Below are 12647 nucleotides of genomic sequence, written 5' to 3'. Positions count from 1 at the left end.
TATGCACATATATATTCCTATCGCGTATGGACGGACGGTCTCGTCGAGCGTCTACGAAAACGTTCACGTTTTCTTATCGCATCGTTATTATTCTTTATTTATTTAACGGCGACTTACTTCGATAACCCGATAGAAAATCAATCGGGTCCGATAGAAAGATACAAAGTACGCCGGTAAGGTAGGTTTTACGTATCGATCTAACAGCGCAGCCCTTTTTTTAATCGAACGAACGAGATTACATTTGTTCCAAACGACGGCGTATATCTCGATCGAACGTTTATCGATATTGCGTTTATCTCTTTCCAGGAGATCGAACGTTGAATCGAAAGGAAGGATCTTTTGTGTTTTTTTTCTTTTTTCTTTTTTTGTCAAACTATTCGTGCAAACGATAATGATCGTTCTCGAACGTTTGTCACGCGTTCGTCGATGATAAGGTCGCGCAACGAAGGCCGCGGCGAATCGGTGAGCGGCAATGACGCGAGCACGAAAATAGTGAATGGCCGGCCGGCTGAGCAAACAGAAATTTTGACGATCGGAGGAAGGAGATGAGATGAGAGGAGAGGACGAGAGAAAAGCGGCGGCCTAGCGACGAGCAAATTGGAATTCCTAAGGTCACGTCCCGGAAGTCGCGTCATCCGCTACAAGATCGGCTTCCGTTACGATCGACTAGACGCGATGAGGTTCGTCCAGCGAATTCGTAAGATACAATGATTTTCGGAATCGAATTCTTTTCGATGACTCGATCTCTCTCTCTCTCTCGCGCGCGCGCGCGCGCGCCGATATATCTTTCGCCGATATAACTCGTCGACGATCGCTTTTTTTTCTTTCTTTTTTCTTTACCAACTCTTTGATATTTTCGCAAGACAAATTCTCTTGAATGTAGTCAAAAGTCGGCGGCGGACGTTGTGCAAGATTTGTGAAATAAAGAAAAGAAGAAGGAAAAAAAAAAAGAAAGAGAAAAAAACAAGGAGAAGATAATTTATGCTTCGTCAAACAAGAGAAGGAGACGAAGCGAGATGAAACGTTGTTGTTCGCATAACTTCGGAAATATTTCTAAACGTTCGTTATATCAATCTCGCTCAATTCATTTCTCCTCTCTCTCTCTCTCTCTCTCTCTCTCTCTCTCTCTCTCTCTCTCTCTCGCTCGCTCGCTCGCTGCTCTAATCAAACGTCATAATCCTATGATCCTGTAGAATGAAAATGAATATATAAATAAACGCGTCGTCGTTTCTTAACGATTCGTCGCGACTCTCTAACCACGTCGAGGCGATTCGACAGCGAATTGACTTTAATCCTCGGTTATTTAAGAAGGAGGAACCCTTGGTACAACATCCCTTGGTACATAAGGCGGTCCATTTATGAGGACGACCGAAAACGCCGTTAAGCGTGGAGAAGCGGATTTAGCCGAGGATTAAGCCGTCTTTAACTTTGCTGCTTTTTCGTATATCTCTTGGTATTCTGAGGAGAAGCACGTATATACCTACCAAAAGGTAGCAATAGAATGGAAGGACGAAACATCATTTTTCCATTTTCCTCGGTCAAGAAAAGATTTACGATGCTAACCATACTTTCGAAATTATCCGGGTATTTCGAAGGATTCCTTCGTCAGTGCCGTTCGAATCTTTCAATTAGCACATGCATGTGTATAATATACGAGTACATCGAACGGATATATTAGCAAAGGGAGAAGTTATCAAGGAGGAGGGATTCCCGAAGGTGCTCCACGAGGATATAGGCCGTGTCAGGATGATAGGCAACTATAACGGAGGATACGCGCTAGTACGAGAGTTCTTTTGTCGCGAGATCTAGTCGTCGATCCCAGCGAGCCGAGCTTAGCCGCCAGCCGAGCAACGACCGACGGAAATTCTCCTTTGTGTCGTCGCTCGTGAGATCGTTTTCAATTATATACGTTTGTCGGCAAAGGAAGATCCTCGTCTAAACGAGCTATGACGTTGACGCGCTAAAGTCTCGAGTCCGGAAAAAAGGGATTTTCCATGGTTCTGGAAAACGTTGGGAATTCAATGAACCGGATGTACCGATCGGCTTTACGGCCAACTTCCGGAGTTATGTATCGGCCACGTTCGAGGCTAACCTATTATGGTAACCATATGAAGCATCGACGTGTCTCTTCGGTCTAGCCCCCGCTCGAAGAAAGAGGAAAATAAAGGAAGAGAAGGGAAAAGGATGGAGGAAAGGATTCTCCCAGCTGTCCCCCCTCGTGCCATTGACCGACTCGGCGCCATACAAATATTTATCCTTCCGCCTTCTAACGTCTGATCTCTTATCTTATTGTTAAATTCGTGTGCTCCTACTAAACATTTTGCTCCTCTATATTTAGACGTTACAACCGAGCAAGAACATTCTTGAGAAATTAGACACTTCTCAGTGGCAACCGTACGTGGTAACATTACGAATAATCCCAATGGAGTTATATACCTACCCGATAAAGGCATCCAATTCCCCTTTTTCGATTTACACGGGATAATACACGTGCGCACATACGTACGTGTATTGAGGATGATGTCAACTCGCGCTGACTAATCGTCCCACTCACGAACCTATGCATCATAGAGGAGACCTTACGGTTTGTGGTACGTGTTACCTCCCCCTCCCCCCCCCCCAAAAAAAAAAACCCCGCCCCCCTTTGTTCGGACATTTTCGTACGAATTTGAACGATCCTTCTTAACCGTCGGACGAGAGCTAAAACGAGTCTAGAGCGAAAAGTCGTAGAGTTGCGGCAATAACGACTATGGTTGCTTCGTATGGCACAATTACGGCAATTCGGCGATTATCATTTTTCCTTCTATTGGCAAAATTATTGTAAACTCGTGCGTGCTAATACCTTTCCTTTATCATTCATCGTTTATTCGGCATTAGAGCGCATAGAAAATTGGGATCGATAAAGATTAGGCTCTCTTCATCTTCTACCGCTCGATATATCCACGAACAACGTGTTTTATTACGAGATTACGAGATAATACGATCATTAATGTCGTATAAATTTACCAATAATTCATATTACCGATATGAATCCGCAACGCATTAATGTCTAGAAGATGCAATAACGTCAAGTGAAGATGCAATAACGTCATGGCCTAAAGACGGTTAATTACGACTCGACGATTAACAATATCTCTAAGTTTTAACGAGATCCTTGATACGATACCATTTTGCATTTAAATATCACATGCGTAAGGGATCCTCTCGTTGGGAATATGGGCATGGTAAGGATCCTCTTAAGCTTGGCTTAATCCGATCGATGCGTCAGGAAAAAAATCTCGCGATCGCTTTATCCTTTTTCCCTCCGAGATATTTCAAAAGAGCAACGGGGGAGGGAGAGGGGGAGGGCTGGGCGCGGGGGGGGGGGGGGGGGGGAACCGGTTTGGTCGGCGCGTTTGGCAATACTCGCGTGCATTAAAAGCCATTCTTTGAAAAGAGATTCTTTGAAAAAGAAAAGAGAGAAGCCGAACGAAATTCAATATTTGTCTGTACGGTTAGGCTGCCCGACTCCCATACGATCGGTATATTTTTCTCTTGTACTCAGTTTCTACCGCAAAAAGTTGCGCCGTCGCGATCCTTCTCTCGTTATCTACGGAGTACGGTGCCGAGTATGCGTGCCTTCGCGCAGATGCCTTCGTTGACGAGCGCATCTGCTCGTCGGGCAAGAACGAAAAGGAGAAGGAAATTGACGCGAGAGAAGCCCAAGAGAATGCAAGGAAGCGTTGTGCTCTACGAACGCGAGATACGCTCCACCTGCCTCTGTGCCTGTGATGCATGTGCTTCTTGTATCCACCTTTTTTGGCCTGCCTACGGCGATCCTGCTTTAGCCGTTCCGCTTTTCGTTTGATTACCTTATGGCGCACCCAGACCGTACCTGAAAAAGGCCTGCCCTATTTTCTACTTCCTTACCTGACCTTTCTAAACCTAGACACACTCTCTCGGGAGTTATTTTCAGGGACAAGCCCGAAATCTTGTCCTACGTTTGTTTCTCCGCAAACTAAACATTCATATAATTCGGCGGATACGAATAATATCGATGTAAAAAAATATGTTCAACATATCCCAATAAATCTTGATCCTTTTCCCTATCGAATTGCATTATTGCGCTCGTGCAATCTTCTCTCGGCGAGAATCGCACCGACACCGTGTCGAGTTTCGCAAACGTAGGAGGAACGTACTCAAATCTATCGTCGTATTGTTTGCGAACTATTGCGACACGCGCTACGTAGGAGGGCTTTACATAATTGTAGGTGTGTCATTGAGAGACCTTCGCGAGTCCACTTTTCTCGATCATTTTTTTTTTATCTTCCTTCCTTTTTTTTCTCTTTTTTCTCCCAATCGGTTGGTCCGACAGGAAGTCAGGGTCATCAGGTGCTACTCGATATGACAAAGTTAATTCGTCTAACTCGGTGTATCGATGGGCTTATGACTAATAAGCCTCGACCGATCGTTAGAACGAAGGAGATGACTAGGCAAAGGAACGACCAGAGAGAGAGAGAGAGAGAAAACTTTTTTCGCGTTTTTAACGCAAACGCATCCTATTCTCCTCGTGATCGAGCTACGTTCGCGAAGGCTAACGTTTCTATCTGGGTCGCGGACGTTTCTTCGTACGAGTCTCGCTTCCTTGGATCCTATCCTTCGATCTTTTGTCTTCATCGAAATGACATCGTTGTTCTTTCAGCAGACGCCTTCTCCTCCTCTTTCTTCGTCGAAATAAATATGATATCTCTGTGTTGCCTGTATAGACCCTTAAAAAAAAAAAAAAAAGAAAAGAAAGAAAAAAGAAGAAAAATCGACTGAAACAAATGCGTGCATACTTAAACAGCTAAATGCGACAATAAATATCTGGTGTTATTGAACGTTTTGCTTCGACAATTGTGAAAATTTCTCGTCGTTTCCATCAGATGACAGCACCGTCTGCTTCATGTTTAGTCTCACCGAGATCTTTCTGGCACGCGACTCGTTTTACCTTCGATTATCGCCATTGAATGAAACATTCTGAAATGGGCTCGAACGTAAAGGGATAAAAAAAAATATACATATATATATACACACACACACACACACACACACACACACACACATATATATGTGTATGTATATATAAGAAAATTGGACGTTCTTTGGATTAAGATTAGGATAAGATTGAAAGATTACGGAAAGATATCTCGGGAACGTGTTCGCGATGCGAGTTAGCAACGGACATCGATTAATTCTTTTAGGATCGTTCGTTGGTTCGTAACGAGCCACGTAATTCCTCTGCGAGTAATTTCTATAATTCTAAGAACGATACGATTATCGTACGTGAAGCATCGCAAGAGGCTCTGCGAGAAACGCGATTCTCTCTTTCTCTCTCGCGTTTGGCAGCACTGTCTTCTATCGGTCGAAAGAATCGAGCAGCCGTGGTAAACGAGTACGCGCATAGCTGACTTCGAGCGTAGACGCGGCCGTCGTTCATTGCATCTCGTCGCAAAAGCATAGACATACCTCTTTGAAACTACGCTCGTAGCAGATATACATATATAATACGTACGTGCACGTGGTCCATGCGTGTCACGAGTCGTGACAAATCGTTGACGGTTAACATAAATTTCTCTCTTGAAAGTTTCACAATCCTCCATAATTGCGTTAGAGATCACATACTGATCGGCGACTGTAAAACATAAATATCTAATCGATTTGCTGTAATCTCTTTGATGCAACGATTGGAGAGAAACAAAAAAAAAAAAAAAAGAAGAAAAAAAAAAGGAGAGAAAAGAAAAGTGAAGGAAAGGATATTTCTCTAATCGAAAAGAGAGATCCTCGAGGAGCAGGGCAGATCGAACGTGGGCAATTTGTAAAATGTCGAAAGATCCGGAGGGGATGGAGAGGATGAAAATAAAGGCGGATCCGGGCGCGAGCAGATACGGGAACTTCATGAATTACTACCAATTTCATAGCGCGGAAGAGCGCGTGCGGCAACTTCCGCGTGACGTCTGGCAGTCTGTTCGTTCGGACCGGAAATACGTGGGGCTAGACATTGGCTGTAATGCAGGGGTAAGGGCAGACAGCTGTCGGAAACTCGCACGTTCGTAAAACGGCACGCGAGTTCTTTTTTCCTTCCTCCTTTTCGATTTTTTCCGTCGGCGTATAAAAGAAAAAATAAGAAAAAAACAAAACAAAAAACAAAGAAAGAAAAAGAAAAAAGAAACGAAAAGAAAAGAAAAATCTTTCTCGTGTTAAACAGGAACTTACGTACGAGCTATACGATTTTCTCGACGTTAATTCGACGAATTCCGAGGGCGATAAACCTGACATCTTCGTCCTCGGTATAGATCTCGATCCGATTCTCGTCGAGAGATCGCGCGAGGGTAATCCTCGTCCAGATCGGATCGCCTTCGAGCACTTGGAATTTCTTTCGTCCGATTGCGATTCGACGATCTCGAGATATCTCGAGGAACTCGGTAGGTCTCGCTTCGACGCGGTCTTTTGTTTCTCCATCTCTATGTGGATCCACCTTAATCACGGAGACGACGGCTTGGTCGAGTTCTTTCGCAAAGCTTGTTCCATCTGCGACACGATCGTCGTCGAGCCACAACCTTGGAAGTGTTACAGAAACGCTTCGAGGAGATTGCGATTGGCCAACTTGGAAGACTTCCCTCTGATAAAGAAATTGAAACGCAAAGGCGACATGTCGGAGCAAATAGAACGAATCTTGACCGACCTATGCGATTTTCGAAAAGTCATTGTATCTTCTGCCAACGATTGGGAAAGAAAAATTATGATTTTCGCGAGGAACTAACAATGCCAATGCCTCCATATGACAATGTACAATCATATGTAAACGTACCGATTATAATTACGCGTTTATAAATAAAATAAAACAAATTATTTTTTTTAAAGATGATGTCTTATTAATCTCCGTAATTAAGGAAGAAACGATCGATATCCTCGAATGAGAGGATATTTTAATAGGAGGAAGAGGTGGAGGAGGAGGAGGAGTTACAGGTGAAGCGTACGTTACAGGGTCTGGTCGGGGTGTAGGCCGGCAAAAAGAGCATTAAAGTTACAATTGTTTAACGGAAAGGATCGTGAGAGCGACGCAAGATGGCAATACCGTACGAGCTTCTTTTTCCTTTCCACCAAGTGTGACGCGTATGCGCGCAACAACAAACTGATCGTGAGATGAACTCTGCGAGCAAGGTAAGCGAAAAAAAGGCGCTCATAGTCGATGATTTTAGGCACTTTCCCGCCACATAGTGTTTAACGGTCGTTCTCTCCCCACCGTTCTACGTCTTCCTTTTTCTACCGCTCTCCGAGTCACGTGCATTCCGCGCTCTCTCCTTTTCTCTCTCTCTCTCACACACACTCACTCTCTCTCTCTCTCTCTCTCTCTCTCTCTCTCTCTCTCTCTCTCTCATTTTCTCTGTCCGTCTGTCCAACAACAACGATGGAGCCTGCGAGTGGACAAAAGGTTATGTTTACGTTTATGTTACCGATTAGTCATCGCGAAGAAAGGAGAATATTTTATTTTTCCTTACTTTCGTATACTCGTCGAAGATAAAAACGAAAGATCGAGTTCTTTTTTCATTTCATCGATATCTTTTTGTTGTACTTGCAGGTCGGTGAGATTTTCACCGCGGCTGGAGCTGCCTTCAACAAGCTCGGCGAGTTGACGATGCAACTACATCCAACGACGGACTCACCGGCAGGGTAATTTCAAACTGAAACATATACATACGCGTATATCGCCTATTAATCCTACACGCTCCTACGTAGTAGTACTTTCTTTTCTCTTTATTTCTCTCGATTAGTACGCGCATACGTTTGGCGTTTCATCGTCGCCATGATGGATGGCGTCTCTTGACGCTGACCAATAAGATCGCGTAAAGTCGTAGCGAGGCGCGCGCTTTTCGAATAGCGAATTAAAAGATTTTTCTTTTATCGCTCTTTACGATCTTTCTTCTTCTTCTTTGGAAACTTTTACGCGCGCACACACACACACACACACACACACACACACATATATGCATAGATGTATGTATGCGCGATGTATGTATGTACGTCCTGTCGATAGTAAATGGACTGACGAGGAAATTGAGATGCTCCGTCACTCGGTAAAGACCTTCAGCGAAGACTTGAACAAAATAAGCGAACACATCAAGGGACGAACGGTGTAAGTTGGGACGAGGCCGCGTCGAGACGTCGCAACGGTCTCTCAATTTCTAAGTCAGGCTTGACGAGATGTTGACCAATTCGTTGTATCATTTTCAGCTCACAGATTCGAACAACGTTGAAGAAGAAGGCTTTCGAGGAAGCGGGTGTGCCGATAAGACAACAAAGTCAACAGTCTACGGTGGTGCAACAGCAGGGATCTAAACAGCAGCAAAGCGCTGGTAATCAAGGTCTGATCGGAAAGTCCGCGGAAGTTACATTGAACATGTTAAATGCACCCGAATCGGAGGTGGACGTCGAAGGACTACCCGAGGATTGTCAAGTAAAGCTCGAATTCGAAGGTGCCACGGAAGAGGTAGCTTCCTAATTTCAACGACGTATTTTTCTTGTTTGGTTTTAACCTATAATACTTAAGATATTAATCGTCTACACTCGATTAATATCAAGCGAGGAGCCCGAAGCAAATACGAAAAATAAGATCTTTTATAAATAAATTTTATCGAAAAAACATTTGAAAACGCGTATTTCTTTCGACGATCCTTAACAAAAAAAAAAAAAAAAAAAAAAAAAAAAGAAAAAGAAAAAATCAATTGGAGGAAAAAACGTTAGAGAGTATTGTTAGAGGTGATAAAAGTAAAATTCTTTAACACGTGGGTTATTTTGTCTTTTGAGTTGGTAAGCCTATCTATATTAAGCCAACGTTTAACCTAGAAACTTTCTCGCGCGTCCGTTGCAAACTTCTCGTCGATACTGCTCGGCTGCTGTCGGACAAACACACGGGACAGATGTGGGTCGGTAGCTCGTGTAAAGTACGACGCACGAGCATTTGACAGATAACGAACGTGGAACGATGCAATTTTTCATTAGTTTCGCTCGTTCGAGCTATTAATTGTACGAGGAGAAGCGCGCTCAGTCGAATGAATTATATACGTTTAATCGGACGCGAAAGAATTGGTCCTTTTAATCGGTTAAACGTGAAAAATTAAGTCGCTAAGTCGAGCGCGTTCAAAGTTCGTACTAAGTCCTGTGATGACATATTAGCCTGATACGGAGCGCAAAATCGCGATCGAGCCAGCAACGGCAGCAGCAGCACCTGTGGAGCCTCGACCTCATCCAAATAGAGAAATAATTTCGTTAAAAAGGAATATTATTGGGCTAATTCGAGGGACGCCTCGACGATACCAACGACGAGATTGAGGAAATCGAGGAAATCGAAATGGAGGGTGAAATCGTAGGGAGTCCGAATCAGATTCTGAACCAAACCGTGGACCCGACTCTGGACCGTTCTGAAGATGAGATTGCCTTGCAAGGATTTTGTAGCCCGAAAAGACTACCCTACAGATTTCTCGGATTGGCATTAATGTGCCTGCTTGGTTTTGGTACGGCCTCTCTAACACATTTCTCAAGTTTTTCTCACGCGCGAACTACTTTTAGTAGCCATTGTTTACTTTTTACGTCGAAACAAAAGAATCAAAGAAGGAATAGGAATAACGTAAACGTTTACGTGGCATCGAACATTTCTTAATGGACTTGCACAAAGAGACATTTCTTATTAATATCTTATCGTCTTAGCTGTCTTTATTCTCTCTCTCTCTCTCTCGCTTTCTTCTTTCCTCTCCATCCAATCCACCAAAGTTTCATCCTTGCGATAAACATTGATGTTGCTAGATAAGCATTAATCGTTTCTTATTTTTTTCTTTTTCTTTTTTTTTTTTGTTATACGAACGTCCATATGTTTCATCAGAGAACAAAGTTTGAAGCGATTGCGTGGTGAAACTTTGATTGAACGCGTATGCTCGTTCCTTAGAAAAATGATAGAGAGAGAGAGAGAGAGAGAGAGAGAGAGAGAGAGAGAGAGTGGGACTGGGGGGAGTGGCAACGATATAACGAAACTCGCAGATGATTGAAACGAAAGTGACCTACTTTTCAAGAGGAAATATTCTAATTTGATAAACGACCTCGAGAATCGCAGTTTATAGCAAATTTCTCGTAAAATCGTAAAAACGCGGTTCGTTTTGTCCGATGACATTCATTTTCTTATCGACATCAGTCCATTTTGCTTTTTTCACTAATAAAATACTGCCGATCCTTAATTTTTCTTTACCTCGAGAATTCTCGACTATTACTCCTCTCCCTCCCCCCTTTTATGTGTTTCAGGATCCTATTTTTGTTTCGACAATCCCGGTGCGCTGCAGGATAATTTCAAGACAGACTTGCAAATGTCAACCAGCAAATTTGTTTTGCTATATTCCATTTATTCCTGGCCCAATGTAATCCTTTGCTTCATCGGAGGATTCTTGTTGGATAGCGTCTTTGGCGTTCGTTTGGGTACCATCATATATATGGGACTTACCCTGATCGGACAGGTCATCTTTGCCACCGGAGCTATGGTCAATGCGTTCTGGTTAATGATGATTGGAAGATTCGTTTTCGGGTACGTTTATCACCATAAGAGAATTTCTTGACGATATGGTAACTGGGAACGAGCAAAGATATGCAATACACGTCCATACGTTCTTTTTATTCGACAGAATAGGGGCGGAGTCATTGGCAGTCGCTCAGAACAGTTATGCCGTACTTTGGTTTAAGGGAAAGGAACTGAATATGGTATTTGGACTACAATTGAGCTTTGCTCGTGTTGGATCTACCGTGAATTTTTTGGTAATGGAACCAATTTACAATTACGTGTCTCAGTATTATACGGGCCCAGAATGTATCGGCGTAGTTCTATTTCTTGCCGCTATTACTTGCGTGGGCTCTATGATATGCGCTTGCATTTTGGGTCTTATGGATAAACGTGCTGAAAGATTGCTAAGGCGAGGAGAAGGACAGGAACCGGAAGTAGTTAGTTTAAAAGACGTTAAAGACTTCAAGCCTATATTTTGGTTGATCGCGCTCATCTGCATTGCTTACTACGTAGCGATATTTCCTTTCATCGCCCTCGGAAAGTAAGTACCGCGCGTTATATACCAGAATATTGGACGATATAATAAGAAATTATTATTTTCCTTTCTTTCCAGAGTATTTTTCGAAAGGAAGTACGAGTACGATCCTTCGAGCGCTAATACCGTTAATTCCTTGATTTATTCGATATCGGCGATCGCATCTCCCGTTTTGGGCTATCTCGTGGACAGAATAGGGAAAAACGTTTTTTGGGTCTTTCTAAGCATATGCGCGACGATGGTGGCTCATGTCCTTTTAGCCTTCACATACGTCAATCCATACGCGTGTATGATACTCATGGGATTCGCCTATTCGATGCTTGCTAGCAGCTTATGGCCTTTGATCGCCCTCGTTACGCCGGAATATCAATTGGGAACTGCTTATGGCATGTAAGTTGTTGTTGCAACGACCGATCCTAAAGCCAATCAAAAGACAATGTATCATCATTTTATATTGTATTTGTATAGCGCTCAGTCCGTACAAAATTTTGGTCTTGCTGTCGTTTCCATATTGGCTGGAATTATCGTCGACAGTGGTGGTTACATGATTCTCGAGATATTCTTCCTTGCATGGCTTTGGGGTGAGTTGTGTTTTACGTCAAATTTTACATAAACATTATCGATTGGATTTTTATTATCATCAAATTGAATTTAATTACAGTATCTTTGATAACCGCGGCTGCAATTTGGGTGACCGACATGGCTACGAGTGGTGGCTACTTGAACATGACACCGGGACAACGAGAGAAATATGAAGAAATTCGGCATACCCCGGAAAGCTTGGAGAGGAAGAAATTGTTGTCGCCCGAGTCTACATCGGATCTATCGGTCGATGATCTTTTGCAACCGCAATCCGACATCAGTATCAGAAATCGCTACTTATCTCGCGTTGGTGCAATGGTATAACGTATAGAGAAACTTTTTTACCAATATCATCTACCTCGTTGTCTCTACCTTACCGTCGATAAAAAAGATATTTAATTCTCGTTACAGGTACCACCGCATGCAAAAGCACCCATTCATCGGCCGCTACGATGATACTCTGCATTTAGCTGAATATTATATGTATTCTTTTGAAATCTCGCTAAAACATTCGTTGTCTTCCTTCTAAATAGTGCTAATCTGTGATAATTTCTTCAATGGAATATTTTTACGTTCGACGTCGAATGTTATTTGATTTGCGGCTAAGTCGACCGATCAAGATTTTATATTGCCAAATACGAAAAGTCGATTAATGCCGCGAACCGTGGGATATACAGTAACGTATTAAGTTTTCACGATGACTAACTATGAACTTTTACGATCGCTCGTTTGCGGGACACCTACTACGTGGATTGATCTCTACCTCTGGTTTTGTTCGCAAAGCGTTGTTACAAATAGATATGAGATTATTCGTTAAATTATATATATATGTATATATATATATATATATATATATATATATATTTTTATGTTATGTATATATGTATGTGCATAGACGTATATACGTAAGATGCTGTAACGTGTGTAATATATACATATATATATATATATGTATATATATATATATAT

General features: G+C 42.6%; 3 protein-coding genes across 7 annotated transcripts; all 3 read left to right on the top strand.

The window, feature by feature from the left end:
- The first annotated feature begins 4993 nt into the window (after positions 1-4993).
- LOC124955201 (probable RNA methyltransferase CG11342) lies at positions 4994-6881 on the top strand. The gene is made up of 2 exons (XM_047509301.1): positions 4994-6036; positions 6227-6881. The coding sequence occupies exons 1-2, from the start codon at positions 5842-5844 to the stop codon at positions 6779-6781; spliced, it is 750 nt and encodes a 249-aa protein (XP_047365257.1). The 5' UTR covers positions 4994-5841; the 3' UTR covers positions 6782-6881.
- Positions 6882-7019: 138 nt separating this feature from the next.
- On the top strand, positions 7020-8664 carry LOC124955209 (chromatin complexes subunit BAP18). 2 transcript variants are annotated; one of them, XM_047509331.1, is made up of 4 exons: positions 7020-7182; positions 7601-7692; positions 8057-8155; positions 8254-8664. In XM_047509331.1, the coding sequence occupies exons 1-4, from the start codon at positions 7165-7167 to the stop codon at positions 8519-8521; spliced, it is 477 nt and encodes a 158-aa protein (XP_047365287.1). In that variant the 5' UTR covers positions 7020-7164; the 3' UTR covers positions 8522-8664. The 2 variants fall into 2 exon arrangements, with proteins under 2 accessions (XP_047365287.1, XP_047365286.1); XM_047509330.1 differs by lacking the exon at positions 7020-7182 and adding an exon at positions 7263-7453.
- Positions 8665-8891: 227 nt separating this feature from the next.
- On the top strand, positions 8892-12617 carry LOC124955185 (major facilitator superfamily domain-containing protein 1-like). 4 transcript variants are annotated; one of them, XM_047509255.1, is made up of 7 exons: positions 8894-9533; positions 10312-10588; positions 10686-11102; positions 11175-11486; positions 11565-11677; positions 11758-11996; positions 12070-12616. In XM_047509255.1, the coding sequence occupies exons 1-7, from the start codon at positions 9371-9373 to the stop codon at positions 12205-12207; spliced, it is 1659 nt and encodes a 552-aa protein (XP_047365211.1). In that variant the 5' UTR covers positions 8894-9370; the 3' UTR covers positions 12208-12616. The 4 variants fall into 4 exon arrangements, with proteins under 4 accessions (XP_047365215.1, XP_047365211.1, XP_047365214.1 ...); XM_047509258.1 differs by having other exon boundaries at positions 8895-9533; positions 11758-12003; positions 12090-12617; XM_047509257.1 differs by having other exon boundaries at positions 8897-9533; positions 12090-12615.
- Positions 12618-12647: the final 30 nt, after the last annotated feature.

The sequence above is a fragment of the Vespa velutina genome, chromosome 17 (genome assembly GCF_912470025.1).
Source record: "Vespa velutina chromosome 17, iVesVel2.1, whole genome shotgun sequence".
NCBI lineage: Eukaryota > Metazoa > Arthropoda > Insecta > Hymenoptera > Vespidae > Vespa > Vespa velutina.
Note: the sequence above shows the minus strand (reverse complement) of the source record. Positions and strands in the feature narration are given on the sequence as shown.